Source organism: Heptranchias perlo, chromosome 30 (genome assembly GCF_035084215.1).
Source record: "Heptranchias perlo isolate sHepPer1 chromosome 30, sHepPer1.hap1, whole genome shotgun sequence".
NCBI classification, from domain to species: Eukaryota; Metazoa; Chordata; class Chondrichthyes; order Hexanchiformes; family Hexanchidae; genus Heptranchias; species Heptranchias perlo.
In genome coordinates, this window is record NC_090354.1 from 13,657,692 (window position 1) to 13,677,866 (window position 20,175).

The following is a 20,175-nucleotide window of genomic DNA, read 5'->3' on the forward strand; positions in this document are numbered from 1 at the left end:
GTTTAGCCGATGTCCTCTGAGGTAGGGGGTGGGGGGGAAGCCAAAACTTTTTTTTAAATTTCAAACAAAGGCGTATAATCAATTTCCTTGCAATAAATTATACTCTTGTGGAGTCTTTAAAATTAAATCCCTCTTCCCATGTCATAGCAACGCTGTATGCTAGGAATGCAAGGCATCCCTTGAGTTCAGCATTGCTATGGTATACATGATGGAAAGTAAGTCATACAACATCCCAACATTTGTACCCGATTATAATACATCTGCCCATATTTGAGCGAATGCCTTGGATGCCTGTTGTCACTTCTGGAAGAAATCCCAGAAGTGGCAGCAAGTAGCTGAGAGGAAAATCTGCTTGAATGTTTTCATTGCTTTTCATGCTACAAACTAAATCCCTGACCTAGGATTGCCAGCAGGATGTTAGAGCCATTCCACACGGTGACTGAATGAGCAGCTACTGATGATGGCGTGGAGGTAGTGAGGAAAGAGAGCAGGGTAGACCAGAATCAGTGCAGTAAAGGTGTAGGCAAAAGGAGGAAACTGCTCTAACGTGGAAGGGCAAGACAATTAAGAGATTTAAAATAGAAATGACTTTGAAGTTGATGCAATGGGGGCATGGAAGCAGTGGCAAGGGCAGGGCTCAGGCCACAGATTTCTGGGTTAATCAGAGAATGTGAAGGCTAATCCTGTGATTGCAGATGATGTCATAAAGGGATAGCATGCAGATGATAAATAAGAGGGGACCAAGGATGGAGCTCTGGCATACACCACATATAACCATGCTGGGATAGGAGGTGAAAACATTAGAGGAGGTTAGATGAGTATATTTAGACAGTGAAGAATGGGACCAGAATAGAGCATTGCTAATAGGGATAGACCATGGAGAGAGAAAAGTGAGAAGGTGATAAAGCTGGTGAGAAGGGACAGCAAGCCACAGGAAGTCATTGGTGACTTTGATCATGGCAGTCTTGCTGGTGTGTGTGAGAGTTAAATGAAAAAGAGATTGGCTCCATGATGGCCCCTAGCAATGGTGTACCCAGTTCTCAGCAATGAAATATAAATAAATCTGGAGCATATAATCCACCATGCAATTATACAAATAATTTGACAAGGGAATCCTTTCCCAGTAACAATCGGATTTCAATTGTTGCTAATCAGAATGGTAAACCTTTAATGCAAATAACAAAATGAAACAGCTGATGAACTCTTGTCATGGAATTCGACTACCAATACTTTTTATTCTTGTAAAGAATATTCAAACAAAAGAGTTTCCATTACATTTTGTGCATATAAGCTACATAACAATACCTCTTGTAACAAAAGTTAAATTATTTTAAAGTATCACAGCCACAAACTATTATACACTTTTTTTTTAAAACATGCCACTTTTTTTAAATAGTGTTCAGTATAAAAATTATTGTGCAGGTTATAATTTAGAACAAAGCTGCTTGGCCATTCAGGTCAGATGTATAGTCCCGATTTAATTATTTGCACTTGGCCATCTGTGATACGATACCCGTGAAATAAAATTGATCTCACTTTTGTTTTGGTTATATGATTAATAATGGTTTATATTATTGTAAGTAATCACTGACTGCATTGAAGATAAGTGATACAGCAGCTACTGGACAACAGCAGGGGATATGAGATGTTCATAACTACATTGACAAAGACACCTATATAATAAATAGGACCCCTCACCATTGTGGCACTTTCCAGTCATTTTTTGAATCGTGAAATACTAACATAGCTCATGTGCACCTGTGTTCGTTGTGAACTGTGGGCTTTTCCATGCTTATAAAACTAATCTCTGCAATACACTATTTATACACTAATTGGGAGTGATTCTGACTTTGGGCAATAGTATAAAACAGGCGATATCAGATCAGCTGCCTCTTATACATCTCTCCCGTTTTAGTAGAGATATATAATGGGCGGCTGATCCAATAGCACCCGCTTTACACTGTCGCCCAAAGTCAAACTTACTTCCATTATGCGGGTATGTGACATTTTCACTGTTAGGTTAATTGGTAACTGTATTGAAAGTGACAATCGTTTACTGCAGTTAGCATTTGTTGGCCTATGTCAAGGGACAAATTTCCATGTTGCATTGGAAACAGATATCTATATAATAAATAGAACAGCACATAATTTATGACGCATTGCAGAGGGTGGTTCACTTGAGTCACTTTTGCCTGAGGTACTTGTGATTGACTGGTCATTAATACTAATATAAGAACTCTTGAACTAACACTTTCCCAATGTCCTAATGATTGCAAGTAGAGTGAAACTTGGACACTCATAGTTAATTAACTCCAGGATCTCATGCTGATGATGATATGTTCTGATAACTTTGGGAGCTTGTGTATGATAATCAAAAATCCTAGCTCATGGTGCTGCAGGTTTTACTGTAATGCTTTATCTGTGTGGGGTAGAGTCCCCAACGCACACCACCTCTAGTGAGATATTTAGTTTATTTCAATGATTGACTGTAAAATTGGTCAAATTTACCCAGAGATACTGTTAAACCTTACACTCCCAGTCCCAGATAATTTATTTAGAGAAAATGTATTAATGTCCTTTGTTGCTGTCATGCATTGGTTAGAACAAATCGGAACTGTATTTGGTATCCTGAATTGGACTGTGTAGAAACCTTCATCCCAACACAAGTTTGTCCTGTGCAATGAAGATCTCACACCTATGAGGACTGGTGGGAGAACATATGTGCAGAATATTGTAAGTGAATCACTGGCTACTTTAACAAATTATTTGTACTCATTATCAAATTTTGCACCAAACTAGATTTGATCTCTGATTCAAACTCAATTGGAGCAATTTGGATCTATTTCCTTTTGTTTTGGCTAAGTTCAAATAATTAACTTTTGGATGCACAGTCCTCAAAGAAAAACTGTCTCTCCTTTGCCATGGGGCATATTGTTTGTTTGATCATTCTACTGGATTGGTAGTAATGCATCACTTCTTGTTCACATCTGTGCTTCAGCTGCAAAAGAATACATCACAGGCAGCTATTTTTTTACATGTAAAAAAATGTGTTGTATGTGTCTGATCTGTCCAACCTCTGATAACTTAGTGGTTCAATTTCCCAGGTTTTATCTATTGTTTGAGGGAGTCCTCATCAGCCTAGGTCAGTTTTTAGTTAGCCTTTACCACAACACAAACATTAGTGATGGGGGGAGGGAGGTGGAGGAGGAGTTAAAAATCTCAATCCCAGTACAATATCAGACCACTCATTCCTAAGGGATGAAACTCTCCTTATTCTGGTGGTTGCAAGGATATGAAGTGATATGGGTTTGAACATTCTCAACCCAATTCTTAGTCAACCACAGAAAAATTGTCTATAGTTGAGAATAAAACAGTTGGTTCATTGAGGGATCAGTAAAGATGGAACTATCACTAAGGGTGTTCTAGTGAGGTGGTGGTAAGGCACATATGTGGCACAGGGTAGAAAGAGCTTTACTCCACACTTATGGTGGGAGGAGGTTCGTGTGGAGCATAAACACTAGCATAGACCTGTTGGACCGAATGGCCTGTTTCTGTGCTGTAAAATTCTATGTAATCCATGGTAACCCCCGGAGTGTTTTATGCTGATATTAGAAATGTATTCCAGGGCCCAGCACTGACATACCTCATCTTAATGACTGGAATTCACTGAAAATTTAAAAGGAGGGAAAAAGAAATTAGTTAACAGAAAAAGCCATTAAAGTTGAATAAGTTTGCCTGTAGGGACTATAGGCTATTGCATCTGTCATGATACATGCACCATGCAAATGTTTCCTCTATGTCCCCTGATAAAGAACAGTTAAGGCTCATCTGAAAAGTCAAGGTAGACAGTTTACTTGAGATTTTATTGCAGTAACAATAGCCTAGAAGGACTGTCGGTGATATTAGTAGACAAGCACTTAATGTGTTTGCCTGACATCCTTTTGACTGCTATTTTAGTGGGCACATTTACCCATTTAAAATAGGTTTAGCATCTACATTAAAGTCGTGAATAACGGAAGGTCATAAAGATGTATTAACCTGACCTGCATTAACCCACTCATCATTGATGTTATCTGGTTAACCTTCTTTGTGAAGGTATATCATTACCATTGCCCTTTTGCCTCTCTTTTTAAAAAAAAGTTTATTAGTGAGTAAAAAGCTGTGATTTAATCTTAAGCTTCATGTGATGTCCATAAAACACTTACTTTGTTCACATGGTCTGAAGCACTTTATCAAATTATAGTCTTATATCTCGCAACCATCCATAATTGTGCATAATGTCAAATTGTATTAGGATAATTAGTAATAATAAGACATACTGTATTATTTTTACATTATTCTATTGTACCAGAAATCAGATTCCATAATTATTTCTTTCTGCAATATTCTAACAGCAGTCTTACAGAAATAATGCTAATGGGTGAATTTCTAGTCTCAATGCTTAAGAAAAATACACGGAGATAAAATGGCAAGATCGGATAAGGAATGTTAAAGTGCAATTCTGGGCAAAAACTAAGTCAGTCACCAATAACGGAGAAAGACGGCTTAGATAGTTGGCCATGAGAAAGTTGCTCACAAGAGTTCTAAGGAAGGTACTCAACTAGAAGCCAGAGGGCTACAGATGGAGAGGAAGAAGGTGCCTAAGTTGGAAAAGGATGGTCGAGAAAGATACAGAACAGATGAACAAGCTTACAGGCTTGGTAGGGAACAGAGCATCAGGCACGAGTGGAGTGCCTCGTGGCAGAAGATCTCAGTCTAAGTAAGTAAGAATTTATATTGCATTTCTATTACATTTATAATTGGCTCAGTGCTTGCACTCTCTCCTCTGAGTCAGAAGGTCGTGTGTTCAAGTCCCACTCTAGGGCCTTGAACACATAATCTAGGCTGGCACTTCAGAGCAGTGCTAAGGGAATGCTGCACCGTCCGAGGTGGCGTCTTTCGGCTGAGACGTTAAACCGAGGCCCCAAGATCCCATGGCACAATTCGAAGAAGAGCAGGGGAATTCTCCTGGTATCCTGACCAACATTTATCCCTCAACCAACACCTAAAACAGATTATCTGGTCATCTCTTTGCTGTTTGTTGGACTTTGCTATGTGCAAATTGGCTGCCGCATTCCTACATTACAATAGTGACTACACTTCAAAAAGTAATTGTAAGGCGCTTTGGGATGTCCTGAGGTTGTGAAAGGCGCTATATTAATGCAAGTCTTTCTTTCTTAAAATGCTTACATTTAGAAAATTTCCAGAAACTGCATTTTAAATATTAGCATTTTCCACTGTACACAAGGAGGAATATTCTGATACCTTGAGTGAGGAAGATCCCATAGTCTAAACACTGAGTTATTGTGAGTCTTTCTCATGTGTTGAAATTACCACAGCAAATATCAATGAATCTCTTTTCAATTCATTTCAAAGTTGGTTAAATATTAAACAATGAAGGCTTTATGATACCACAAAAACATCTGACCATTTGTTGTGACATCACAGAGAATGTGTTTTTAATCTAACGTGTAAACAACACTAGTTTATATATTCTTAGACCTGTGGGATGAATTCCGGTTTGAAGCAGTTTATAATGGGAGCCAACTCAAACAATTTTGGCTGTTCCAGTGTGGCCAGAGATACAAAATTCACCATAAATGATACTGATTCTTAACATTTTTTCAAAAGAATAGATACCACAAATATTTATTTTGTGTTAAACTTTTAGGTTAAAGAAAAATGTGAATCATCAGCCATAACCTTCATTCATGCATTTGCTACCACCGGACTCTGCTAGTCTAATGCTCCACCCTCTGTAAACTTCAACTCACCCAAAACTCTGTTGCCCCTATCTTATCCCACACCAAATCCTGTTCATCTATCACTTGTCCTCTACATTGGCTCCTGGACACCAAAGCTTCAGATTTAAAATTCACACCCTCATGTTATGTCTCTTCATGGTCTCACCCCTCCTTATCTCTGTAACCAGCCCCAGCCCTATGACCCTCCTCCCCCCCTCCTCGAACTCTCCATTCTACTGATTTTAGCTTCCCTCCCCTTGTCCCACCATTGGTGGCCATGCCTTCAGCTGTCTCGCCTATGCTCTGGAATTACCTCCATAAACCCTATCCACCTCCCTCTCCTTATTTAAGACCCTCGTCAAAATCCACCTCTTTGACCAAGCTTTTAAGCACCTCTCCTAATATCTCCTTCTTTGGTTCAATGTCTACTTTTTTGATTATGCCTCTGAAAAGCGCCTTGGGATGTTTTCTAGTTTAGAGGCATATATAAATGCAAGTTGTTGTTAGGGGCAAGGCTGAGAGCTCAATCTGCAATATATCATGATATAAAAGAAAGACAGACAGCAATAGAAAATAAATGATGATGCTCCCATTTTCACATTCATCATGTGCCAAAAGCACTGACAAATTAGTCATGTTTGCCTAAGTAAGTGACACCTTTATAATTTCATGAGATCAGCATGGCTGAAACATGGCAACAGGAAATTAAAACTGTGTTAAAGATTACAACTCCCTCTTTTAAAATTGTGCTGTGTAAAATAAGGATTTGCCATTTATTTGCTTTGTATTGGAATGGATTTTTTTTAATGGTGAGTTCTTGATGGAAGTTCATTTTCCACTATGAACCTGGGATTAAATGCAATATATTGGAGTGGGGATGCAAAGTTTGTGTGCTTTTATACACTATCAGAATCGGAGGATTAGATTCTAGCCTTGGAATCACTCGCTGCTATTGATGATGCTGGAGGTATTATCTTGTGTGTAATTGAGCTTGTTCGTTTTATTGTTTTCAACCATGGTCTGTGCCTGGAAACTGTATGGGGTAAGGAGCAATAAAACCAGAAACCTGGCTAATCGGGACTCACCTGTAATAATGCTCATTTTGCATCTCTTAAGAGAATTAACAACCACTTAATGGGCCAAGTAATAGCTAAGGATGTTAAACCAATTTTATAGAATGGCAAATGCAGGAAATTAAAAAATTAAGAGCAATTAATTTGTTCTGCTTGATTTATGATGTGGCCATTTCACGATTTTCAAAGACTGATTTGTAGATCTAGAAACATTAAAAGTATTTATTGTTAGGCATGTAATCAGAAACAGACTAAACAACTTAAAATGTGGCTTCTCTGCATACATAATTTGTATTGAAAATATATCTAAATTAATTTCTTGGTTAGTTCTGGCCTTTTTAATGCTTCTAATATATTCAAATAACTACAGCTTGAGATTTTTGATTTTTCATGAGGGGGAATGAAATATACAGCTGAGCAGTGCAATGGTGCCTTTAAACAGTTTATTGCTCAATTGCCTATGGATGGAGTGAAGCTTAGCTGATTAAAATGCTGATGACCACAGACCAGTTGACTGTTTAAAAGCCGGGTGATGGTTGGTTTAGGGGGGTTGCTTAATTCTATGGGTGCTCGTGGTTGGGGAGCCCTCTTTCATGAACACTGACACTGAACCTGTTAATTGTAACAATCACAATCAAATCCACATTGAACAGTTATTATGTAAATGTTTAGTTGCTCCATAATGGAATTAACTCCAATTCAATGGGTGCGTTTATTCCTACCTGGTTATTTTAATTTCTCCCAGAGGAGAATCGACATCTTTCCATGAAAGCTTATTAATGACTGGCCTTAGTATCAGCAGAATTTCCAAAAAAAATGTTACAGATTTGACTTTGCTTTTTTTCAGATTGTTTAACAAGGTACAGTATGCTATAAACTGCAGTCTCAGCTGATCCCCTGGTCTTCCACCAGTTTTGACATTCATCTCTCATCTTATTTGTTGTTTTCATGAAACAGCAGCAGAAAACCAGCTCCCAAATGATAAAAGAGAGACTCTAAAAAGGGAACAACTTGTAATAATTAATGCATTGATAGAATACTGGCTCACAATGAACTTTTTTAGCAATGACTTCCCTCTATGCCATAGTTCTCCATTGAACGTGTTCATTGAAAGTTTTCCTTTTCATGGAAATAATTTTATGAATGTAATGATTTCCAGCTACCGCCTGTTACAAAATATTTGTTAAAAATATTGCAATTTGAATTTTTGTCAAAATGTTAGTCTCACAGAATTAGAGCTGGTTGTCTGGTTATGCTAGCTAAGGAAGTAACTGTCAAATAGTGACAACTCTTTCAGAAGCATAACACATCATCTAGCGAGTCATGGCGTAAGTGATCTGGTGATTTTTCACGTGTGAAGATGCTCGTATTAGCTGTAGGGAGGCATTCCGCTTATTCTACGATCACTCATCATGAAGGGAAAGTGCATATGTAAAATACAGTGAAACTTCTGATATAATGTAACTGTGTTGTGGCAAACAGGATTTAGTTATAAAAGGGATCCAGTGAATTTTAAAAATATTTGATCTTCTAAAAATGACTTGGTTGTCACAACATTCTTCTTTACAAGAGCGAATTGCCAACATGCATAATGGCTGTTTGATAAATTACACCTGTGTGTGCTTCACCCAATTTAATGTTCTACATACGTCCTCTTTGTAAGCGTACACAAGCTGGTTTTACGAATGCATTCTCCCGACAGGACGCCTTACTTGCTGGGAGTGCAATTTCATAAAATCAGCCCTATAGGCTTTGACTAGCTGCAGTTTTCTTTCATTGATCTCTATGATACCTTAAGTAGATTATAAAGATAAGGACTATTTTCTTTGAGCTCAATTGTTCCCTTTTGCAAAGGTTGATCTCTTCATTATTTAGTTCCTTGTTAGGACTCAGCTGGAGAAAGATTTCCTCTGGGTGCAGTAAAATCATAAACACCTTATGAAGAATAGATTTTGCTATACCGAGCAGGAATACTCCCCCAGCCCTCAAGTGTTAATATTGAACATGAAATTCATTAAGTAACCCTCATCAGTCCAGCACTAATAATAGAAATATTTTTCCAGATAAGTTAGTTTGTATTCTACAGCATATTTTCTGTGGTTTATATGGATTCCTTGTTAGCATATACCCTAATAAGCAATTAAAAGATTGTGGAAATTCAATTCTACGTTTCATTGGAGTGCACTGTAGTCATACATTTGCTTTTCATGTGTGTAAACTATCACCAACTTCTGCAATGAAATTTATCTCAGCCATTGGACCTGTACTTTTTGTATTTGTTCAAAGATCAGAAGGTGGGACAGTATGTTATTCACATTAGGTTGGTACAGCTATGAACGGACCCAGTTAGCTGGTACCCAGAATGAGTCCCTTTCTATATTATCCAGAATTATTTTTAATTCATTGCATGCAGTCTGAAGGTCACCTTTCACCATGACCTTATCGATGAGGTGACCGTACTGCTCTTCAATGTCTGTTGCTGACCGAATCATTTCCTGGCATTCTTCTTCCTGCAAGTGGAGAATGGAATTTTATTGTAAGATCAATACAATTCCGCCATGCCATAAAAAGGGATGGAATGAAAAAGATAGTAAATCACACTGGAGATGGAAATCCTTTCACAAGTGTGAATGACTCAAACCACACAGGTGCCACAGACAATTCCAATGTTTCTTGATGTGAATATAAATAATGTAAATCGCCTCAGTAATGCAATGGTCTCTTTATCATTTGAATGTCCTTTTAGATCATTGCTAGAATTTATTGCATGATTCAGAGCTTTAAATGTGGAGCTTCAAAGTCAGGAAGACTTCCCAACCTTATCTCCTGAATTTTCTCCCCTTCCCTCCTGAAGGTTTTGACTCTTCCATTGAAGTCAGTGGAAAGGAAAATCGGACGGGGTGTCTAATGGATGAGCGATCGGCCCATGTTACACCCCCGCTGAAGTTGAAAGTTCCACCCATAGGATCTTCTGTCCTGCATGGCTTAGTGCTACACAATGTAGTAGCTTTACCCATTAGGCCATCAGCGGAAGGAATACTTAAAATAATAAAACCATAACAATTTTCAGTAATCTTTTTATTTTAATGATGTTTCTGGTAATCCAGTTCCCTCATTCTGCTCAGAAACTCCTCCTCATCACTTCCCATGATGATGTTATTAACACTTTTACATGGCTCCATTGCAATTGCCACTAAGGACAGTAAATCATTTTAAATAATGAAAAATATTGTTTCTCACAGTTATCGGGTTTGAAATCTGAGTGAATACCACTGGGGATTATACTCGTTGCATTTTGAAATGAAGCTTCTATATGAATCATAGAATTAAAGAATGATACAGCACAGAAGGAGGCTATTTGGCCCATCATGTCTGCCGGCTCTTTGAAAGAGCTATCCAATGAGTCCCACTCCCCTGCTCTTTCCCCATAGCCCTGAAAATTTTTCTGCTTTAAGTATTTATCAAATACCCTTTTGAAAGTTATTATTGAATGTGCTTATTGAAAATGTTTTTCCTCATATCGCCTCTGGTTCTTTTGCCAATTACCTTAAATCTGTGTCCTCTGGTTACCGACCCTTCTGCCACTGGAAACAGTTTCTCCTTATTTACTCTATCAAAACACTTCATGATTTTGAACAACTCAATTAAATCTCCCCTTAACCTTCCCTGCTCGAAGGAGAATAACTCCAGATTCTCTAGTCTCTTCACGTAAGTGAAGACTTTCATCCCTGGTACCATTCTAGTAAATCTCCTCTTCACTCTCTCTAAGGCCTTGACACCCTTCCTGAAGTGTGGTGCCCAGAATTGGACACAGTACTCTGGCTGGAGCTTAAGCAGTGTTTTAGAAAGGTTCACCGTAACTTCCTTGCTTTTGTACTCTATATGCCTCTATTTACAAAGCCAATGTTGGCCAACACACCAGGAGAATTCCCTGCTCTGTGCTCTGTCAGTGCTGCACTGACATGTATGCCTTTTTAACAGCCTTCTCAACTTGTCTTGCCACATTCAAAGACTTGTGTACATACACCCCCAGGTCTCTCTGTTCCTGCACCCCCTTTAAAATTGTACCTTTAGTTTATATTGCCTCTCCTATTTCTTTCTACCAAAATGAATCACCTCACACTTCTCTGCGTTAAATTTCACCTGCCATGTGTCTGCCCATCTCATCAGTCAGTCTGTGTCCTCCTGAAGTCTGTTACTATTCTCCTCACTGTTTACATTTCCAAGTTTCCTCTCAGCTGCAAATTTTGAAATTACACCCAGTATATCCGAGTCCAGGTCATTAATGTATATCAAAAAGAGCAGTGGTCCCAACCCTGACCCCTGGGGTACACCACTGTACACTTCCCTCCAGTCTGAAAAACAACCGTTCATCACTACTCTCTGCTTTCTGTCCCTTAGTCAATTTCGTATCCATGCAGCAACTACCCCTTTAATCCCATGGACTTCAATTTTGAACTGCATGCTTTTAAAGTGATTTACAAACATTGTTATTGTACAGTCTGCAACACACTTGTATTCCGCCATTACGATAAAATGCAACATACTTGGCGTTGTTGGAACCAAAGTTAGGGAATGTTTTCTTGCTCCTTTCCTCCTCCATTCTGTCCTCTGAGTATGTGAAAGCTAAAGTGAAATTCTTAACAAAAAAAATCTTTGAATGCAGCTTTGAACTGATTGGACTTACTCCAAATTCTTGAATAATGCCATTTCCTGATGTTCCAGCTGTTGATGTGTTCGTCTTTGGTTCTTGAAGGAATGGCTTGACAAATATCACATATGGTTTAAATTCTGCTGTCCTGAGATGTTTGATTGTCTGTAAGTCCAAAGGAGAATTATAGATAGATATAACTATAGAATAGATATTATATCCAGTACTGGACATCATTGTACCCCAGTATATTAAAAAAGACTTGCATTTATATAGCAGCTTATCACTTCTCTCAAAAATACCTCAAAACACGTAACAAGTAATAACTTTGAAGTGAAAATTGTTGATATGTAGCAGCAAACACAGTTGCCATTTTGCACACAGTAAGATCCCACAAATAACAATGCGATAAATGCCCAGCTAATCTGTTTTTGCTGGCATTGGTTGGGGATAATGTTGGCCAACACACCGGGAGAATTCCCTACTCTGTGCTCTGTCAGTGCTGCACTGACATATCAACCTAAATTAGGGGCTTGTCCAGGAATTTGGCTTAAACCTACCCTAATTTAGAGGCAAGAGTATTACCAACTGAGACAAGTGACATTTATAAATACCTGATTATAATAGAGAGGAACAGATTACCAAGACACTTACTTGAGGTTGTTCATTCACTAAGCAAATCTTCCTTTTTAACAGAGTTGTTCAAATGGAATCTACGTTATATTAGATTTAACTTCCTGTGTAATTTAAATAATCAATCACATTGAACACTAGAGATCTAAGAGTACATTTTTTAAGGCTCTTCTCCCAGCATGGAGTCTCGCTTGATGGCAACATGGATGGGAGAATCATGTGCAGAGGTTAGCATGCCCAATTCATGGCATTATAGTCATTAAAATTAATTAATCTCCTCATCCGATTCTTAGATTGGAAATATCAGTTCTTCTGAGTCAATTAAGATAGAAGCTGGAGATTCTGTGTTGTCATGGATACTGCTCCAGGCCTAGTATTGCTGGGAGAGTGAGTCAAGTGTTTTATCTTTTGATATTTTTGTACGTGAGGACATGCAAGTTAAAAGTTCTGTAATGAAGCAAAATCTGCTGTATTGGCTTTATTCTAGGTTTAACCTTTACTTTTAATAAATCTGATTCATAGTTAATCACCTAATTCATATGGTCTGACAGTATTTATTCTTCCAGTATCCAAAGGCTAGAGGATCCAAGAGGGTTTGTATCAATTCAGTGAACTAGTTACAGTAATGAAGCTTTCTGTTCAATCCCCAGGCAACACTACATTACCAGGTATTGTGCATCTAAAGTCACGCTCTGGTTTGTAAGGAATCAGGGCTTGCCTAAGAGAATGTTGCAGAGCACAAGAGAAGTATCTAGGTGGTCTAAAAACATAACATGTGACTTGAAGTTGCAACAGAATATAAGGCACTGATGGGAACCATAGCAAATACTGGTCATCATAAATGTTGGGGAATTATTTACAGCATGTGAATCAGAGAGGCAGCCCTATACTGTAAATGATGCAGTATACGTGCCTCTGGGGGATAAGAACACCACTTTGTAATGTGATTGTGCTCCTTGCCTTTTACGTTGCTGACCTCACGGACCTTTCCCTGACTTTAGCGAAAGTCTATGGCCAAAAATACAAAGTGCAGAATATGACTTCTGAGTGAATGTGCATGCGCAAGTCATGCAGATCCATCTGTCATGTTCTGCCCCAGGGCAGGTCTTAACTCAAGTCTCACCTATGGGATTCTTGAGCCACTTACTAGGGAAGAACAGCTGATGTGGTTTCCTGTTGCTTGCCTCACGTTTTCAAACTTCGGAGTACCTTCTCCTAGGCAGTCTGCAACCAAGGCTAAAAAGCCTCACCTACCCTTTATGATGGGGTGGGGGAAGATGGGGGAGGAAAACCTGCACTCATCAGATGCAAGTACCTCCACTGGATATCAACCAGTATTTAGAGACCATGTTCTAGTTTCCAGTTGCCAGGTCTGTCTGGAATGAGGCTCAAACCCTTCACCTTCTAACTCAGAACTGGGAATGCTGCCACTAAGCCAAAGCCTCACTCCTGTGCAGATGTACAGTTCTAATATTGTTGTTAATGCCCTTAGTCCTCCTGCAATGTAAATGGGGTGAATTTGGAACAGCAAGACTGTAGAAGTGGCTCTATAATATAAATAAGCTGTGAGTTACAATGAATCTGTCTGCAACCTTTATTTGATGGACATATTTTCACATTTATCACATCTAGTACTGTGAATTATTCTGCCTCACTATAATTGCTTTGATTGGAATGGAAAGGAACAGTTACCAAAGCACTTACTTGAGGATTTGCATCCACTAAGCAAATCTTCTTTTTTAACAAAATTGTACGAATGGAATCTACATTTATTCCATACAGATTGTCTTTGTATTCTCCATGCTCAACAAATCTAAAATAAAGAACAAAAAACAATTGAAGCTGTTGTACTTAATTTCAAACCATTTCAGTTTGAAGCAGTCTGAATGTCACTTTTCATATTGATTACAATTTGAAGGAGAGCAGAGAGTTTGCCTGGTGTTCTAGTCAATATTCCTCCCTCAACCAATACCACCAAAAATATGAACGCATTTGCTGTTTGAGCACATTTTGGCTTTGGCTACTGTGCTTCCCTACATAACACTGACTTTAAAAGTAAATAATTGGTTAGGAAGTGCTTTGGGATGTCCTGAGGATGAAGCAAGGTGCTATATAAATACAATGTTTTGTGCCCTTGATTAAAAGACTTGATGCTGTTTATGGTGTTAGTTATTTAACAATTACTACAGGCATATGCTGTTTTTATAGGTGAAGAAGGGGCTGTAAAGTTGCATTTACATTAAAGCACTGACGCTAATAGCAGTCCTGGTTTCAACAAAAGTCCTGAAAAGCAAATGAGCCAGTGCTGTTGTCTCCAGAAGCTTTATGACTGAACTAAAGTGGTGGCTTTCTCCAGTGCCTCCAGTAGCAGAGTCAGCAGATAATACTTTCAGAGGCAGAGGTCGCCACGTTAAGAACATAAGAAATAGGAGCAGGAGTAGGCCATATGGCCCCTCAAGCCTACTCTGCCATTCAATAAGATCATGGCTGAATTTCCACCTCAACTCCACTTTCTTGACTTATCCCCATGGCAGTTCTCTGGCTGTCAGTAGCAGAGTGTCTCAGTTCTGCCTTTATGGCCTAACAGTTGTTTTTGGTTTCTGATCTGCAGGGGCCTTCCTCATTCCGTGGGCAAGTGCAGTTTTTGTGTTGTTCCAGTGCTCCCGAATTGCCCCAGAAATGAAACAGAGTAGGTTCTGCAGCATTAGAGCCCGCAGCTTCTTAAATGCAGCAGAAATCGTTGCATCACTTCTGTGCAATTAGATGCAACATAAGAAACCAAAACCACATTTTTACCCATTGAGAAATGCTCCAGAATGACAATGAAAGGAGCTGTAACCAGCATGGGTCAGCAAGTTTAGGAGAAGAGGGGGAGGAAGTGGAGGGACAAAGAATAAACACATAGTTTATTTCACGAACATACTGCTATCAAATTTTAGTATCAGTGCTTTGGTTTTAAGCTGACTCTTTAGGAACATAGGAATTGCTGGACAAAAAGCAACCAAGGTCCATCTAATTCATCTTCTACCGTACTGGTAGTCGCATGATACAACAATAATGGAGTTGTTGACTAATCATAGCAATAATAAAATATCCATTATTGCAGTAGTGACCCAGGTAGATTGGTTAACATGGAATTCCATTTAAGATTAACTATTTTTAATCCCCTCTGCCAAAAATGAATTGTTATGGAGGATTTCATTATATAATGGAAGTTGGCCTTCCTGATGCTTAAAAGGTTTATTCCTTTAATAAAGCGATCCTACCTGTTCTTCTGAATATCTGCTTCAAATGATTGTTTACTGACAAAATGATACTCAATTCCTTGCCTCTCATGGACTTTCTTTTGTCGTGTTGTTGCTGCATTAAAGTAAAATGAGCAGTTAGAGATACAGTAAATTCTGAATATAGAAAATTTGGCCACTGCTATATTTGTTTATGGTGTTCATGCCAGCCTTTAAACTAATGTTATAGGGGTAGTTTAGTCAGTTGAACATCACACTGGGGACCAGAAGGTTTAAATCCCAGCAGGATTCACTCACCCTAACAACTTTTTGAGATGGATAACATGAATATTAGGATGTGGAGAGCAAACATGAAACTGCCTGCAGTGCTTGTCATTTTGTCACAGTATCTGTCTACAAACAATCTGGAGATCAGTACTTCACCCAACAAACGGTCACATCTCTTGGACATCAATCTCTCCAGGTAATCTCTTTTTCTTGAAAATTAGCCCCAGTGTTAATACTACAGTTTGGGTTCTAACTTATCTCTCTGCCATTGGTCAGAATAAATTGTTCACTTCAATGTCTTACTGCACACTTTGCGGTCTGTGATAATGTCATGTTTATGGTGGACAACTGGTTTAGCCATTCATCGCCAGATCTGACTGGACCACATAAAGTACTATCGGGTCCTGCTCTCCTCTACCAAAACTGCTCACTGTTCCAGGATCATCCTGGAATGCAAAGATAACCCATGGCTTCTCTTCACTGCAAACCATCTTATTAACCCTCTCTCCGCTGCCTCCACTCTCACCTCCAACAACAAATGCAAGGAGATCATGGACTTCTTTGTCACTAAGATTGAGACCATCCGACCTGCCTCTACCACTTCCCTCCCTTCCCCATGCCAACCAAGCCGAACTTCCCTAAAGGTTCCCCCCTGCCCTAGCACTGAACTCGCATCTCTTTCTAGTTTCTCTTCTATCTCCCCTCATGCCCTCTCCAAGCTCATCTTGACGATGAGACCTACCTCCTGCTCCCTTGACATGTACTCACCAAACTGCTGACCACCCAACTTCCCTTCCTGGCCTTTATGTTAGCTAATATTGTTAATGGTTCCCTCTTAGGTACTGTCCCCCTCCACTTCAAATCTGCCGTTATCATCCCACTCACAAAACCCACCGTTGACCCTCTGTCCTTGCAAACTACCGCCCTATCTCCAAACTCCCTTACCTCTCCAAAGTCCTTGAATGTGTTGTTGTCTCCCAAATCGGTGCCCATCTTTCCTGCAGTTCCATGTTTGAATCCCTCCAATCAGGTGTACGCCCCTGCCACAGTACTGAAACGGCCCTTATCAAAGTCACAAATGACATCTTACATGACTGTGACGATGGTAAACTATCCCTCCTCATCCTTCTCGACCTGTATGCAGCTTTTGATACGGTTGACCATAACATCCTCCTCCAATGCCCCTCCTCCGTCGTCCAGCTGGGTGGGACTGCGCTCGCCTGGTTCCATTCTTATTTATCCAGTTATAGCCAGAGAATCACCTGCAATGGCTTCTCTTCCCACTTCCACACTGTTATCTCTGGATTTATCCTTGGCCCCCTCCTATTTCTCATCTACATGCTGCCCCTCAGCGACATCATCCCAAAACACAACGTCAGGTTCCACATGTATGCTGATGACGCCCAGCTTTACCTCACCACCCACCTCTCTCGGCCCCTCCGCTGTCTCTGACTTGTCGCACTGCTTGTCTGAGATAAGCAAAAATTTCCTTCAACTAAATATTGGGAAGACCGAAGTCATTGTCTTCGGTCCCCACCACAAATTTCGTTCCCTAGCCACCAACTTCATTCCTCTCCCTGGCCACTGTCTGAGGCTGAACCAGACCGTCCTCAAACTTGGCATCCTATTTGACCTTGAGATGAGCTTCCGACCACATATCCGCTCCATCATCAAGACCGCCTGCTTCCATCTCCGTAACATCGCTGTCTCCGCCCCTGCATCAGCTCATCTGTTGCTGAAACCCCCATCCATGCCTTTGTTACCTCTAGACTTGACTGTCCCAATGCTCTCCTGACTGGTCTCCCATCTATTATCGTCCATAAACTTGAGCTCATCCAAAACTCTGCTGCCCATATCCTAACTCGCACCAAGTCCCGTTTACCCATCACCCCTGTCCTTGCTGACCTACACTGGCTCCCTGTTTGGGAACTCCTCAATTTAAAAATTCTCATCTTTGTTTTTAAATCCCTCCATGGCTTCGCCCCTCCCTATTTCTGTAACCTCCTCCAGCCCTACAACCCTCCGAGATCTCTGCGCTTCTCCAATTCTTGCCTCTTGCGCATCCCCGATTTTAATTGCTCCACCATTGGCGGCCGTGCCTTCAGCTGCCTAGGCCCTAAGCTCTGGAATTCCCTCCCTAAACCTCTCTGCCTCTCTACCCCTCTCTCCTTTAAGACGCTCCTTGAAACCTACCTCTTTGACCAAGCTTTTGGTCACCTGTCCTAATATCTCCTCATGTGGCTCGGTGTCAAATTTTGTTTGATAATTGCTCCTGTGAAGCACCTTGGGATGTTTTACTACATTAAAGGCACTATATAAATGCAAGTTGTATTGTTGTTGTTTCAGGATCTTGATCAATTTTCCACAGAACGGATTTGAAAAAGAATTACTTTTAAAGTTTTGAAAAAGACACTTAAAAGAAAGGTCATTACTATGATAAATTGAAGCTGTTTTTCCCAGAGACGAAGCAATTAGAAATTCATTAGCTTGTCAAGGTAATCAGAAAACGCCTACTATGGTGCTACCATCATAGGCAGGGCTGATTCCAGTGGCAGCACTATGACGTAAATACACGTTGGTGCACCATGAGTTGGGTGCCTTCTGAATGGGCCTGGATGAATTGATTTGCATCAAGGATGAGCACACACAATGGGTTGAAAATGTGTTTGTAGTTAAGGCAGTTTGATCAGGTCAGTGCATCATATAAAGCCACCTACTGGATAGTTTCATTAAACGCAGCTCTGGGCCAATACACCTAAAGCTACACCACAGGAAGTTGAGGAAAGAACCTATATCTGAAATTAAGGTTTGGATTGACCTGACCATACTCATCTCTATTTTATACAGGGAAAAGAGGTCAAGAAATGTAAATCTGTTTCCACACTGAAGGGTTGGGAATTTCAAAGACAGTTTCAGCTTTCTACAAGAAGGAAGAGTTCACTGTTAGCAAGTTGTTATCTGCTATAGACTAGCTCATCCTAAAGAAAAATGGTAAAACTTACCAACATTAAAAACAGTTGTACATATACTATATGGAATAATAATTGACTGAGAACCTGATACTGGCTGCAATACAATCTCAGGATTCTGATGACTGCAAAGATTCACTTGGAATCCATGATGTCATTGAAAGCTTCTAATTGTACAACAGCTGTGTAATTCCAATCCAGCTGTTATTCTATATAAAAGTTGCATTATATCAAAATATTACAGTGATGAGTTGCTGTCCCATGTGATTTTTTTCTGATTGTCATTTGTAACATGAGTTATTTTACATCACTAGTCTGCATAGAATGAAAGTACATCACCCAAATCTACTTAAGCTACATGACAGACCCTTATACTTACAAGGAACAGCTACACTGTAGCGGTAGGGATTGTCCGCTATTATTCTTTGTCTCATCTCATTAATCTTTGCTCCTATAGAACCTGTAAACATGCACAAAAGTGTTAGTAAAGGCAGGAGATAAAATATAATGATTCCAATAAGGTGTGAACTCCACATTACTGTGTTCTGTTAATATACCTTTACATTTTGATTAGTATAAAATGTTAACCTGTTAAGAGATCTTGCACTAGCCCAGCACTAAGCAGTAGTATGAATGTTTTTGGTGCAATCAATAATATTCATACCTGATGGCCTTTCTTTCTCATAGCACTTTCTGTCTCTGCCATTTATACCCTTTTGTATGAAATTGTACAAGACTGGAAGTGTTCATGTGATCATGACAAAATTACTGAATGATGGAACTTACCAACTAGGACCACCAGCCTGTGCCAATCATTTGGGCGACGGTGGTAGGCAACCACTTCTTCATAGGTTAGATATTCTACAACGTCGTTCTGCTCAGTCTGTTTCTCTTCATTTTGGTTTGCCTGTCGGTCTTTCCTACTTAGCCGAAAACTTCTCCGTAAACCAGCTGAAACGCAACATCAAGGACAACTTAGAAAGGACCAACAGCTCAGTGGGGCTCAGTAAGTACAACTCTATAACAACACCTAATGCACATGTGCGATACACCACGGTACAAAGTACCATGTGAACACAATGTAAACTGACATAGAATCATAGGAGGCCATTCGACCCATCGAGCCCGTGCCGGCTCTTTGTAAGAGCAATCCAGTTAGTCCAATTCCCCAGCTCTTTCTCCGTAGCCCTGCAATTTTTTTCCCTTCAAGTATTTATCCAATTCCTTTTTGAAGGCCATGATTGAATCTGCTTCCACAACCCTTTCAGGCAGCGCATTCCAGATCATAATTACTCGCTGCATAAAGAAGTTTTTCCTTATGTTGCCTTTGGTTCTTTTGCCAATCACCTTAAATCTGTGTCCTCTGGTTCTCAACTCTTCCACCAATGGGAACAGTTTCTTTTTATTTTCTTTAACTAAACCCTTCATGATTTTGAACACTTCTATCAAATTTCCTCTCAACCTTCTCTGCTCTAAGGAGAACAACCTCAACTTCTTTAGTCTATCCACGTAACTGAAGTCCCTCATCCCTGGAACCATTCTAGTAAATCTTTT

The 20,175-nt window shown here is 39.7% G+C and overlaps 1 protein-coding gene across 1 annotated transcript in view; it reads right to left on the reverse strand.

The window, feature by feature from the left end:
- Positions 1–9,186: 9,186 nt before the first annotated feature.
- Positions 9,187–20,175, reverse strand: part of LOC137300144 (MAGUK p55 subfamily member 3-like) — a 49,883-nt gene continuing 38,894 nt past the window's right edge. The window contains exons 13-18 of the mRNA XM_067969229.1: positions 19,408–19,572; positions 19,001–19,081; positions 15,407–15,500; positions 13,845–13,953; positions 11,544–11,672; positions 9,187–9,366 (exon numbers count right to left, since the gene is read on the reverse strand). Of these exons, the coding sequence (XP_067825330.1) occupies positions 9,187–9,366; positions 11,544–11,672; positions 13,845–13,953; positions 15,407–15,500; positions 19,001–19,081; positions 19,408–19,572 (758 nt within the window). The remainder of the gene's footprint in view (positions 9,367–11,543; positions 11,673–13,844; positions 13,954–15,406; positions 15,501–19,000; positions 19,082–19,407; positions 19,573–20,175) is intronic.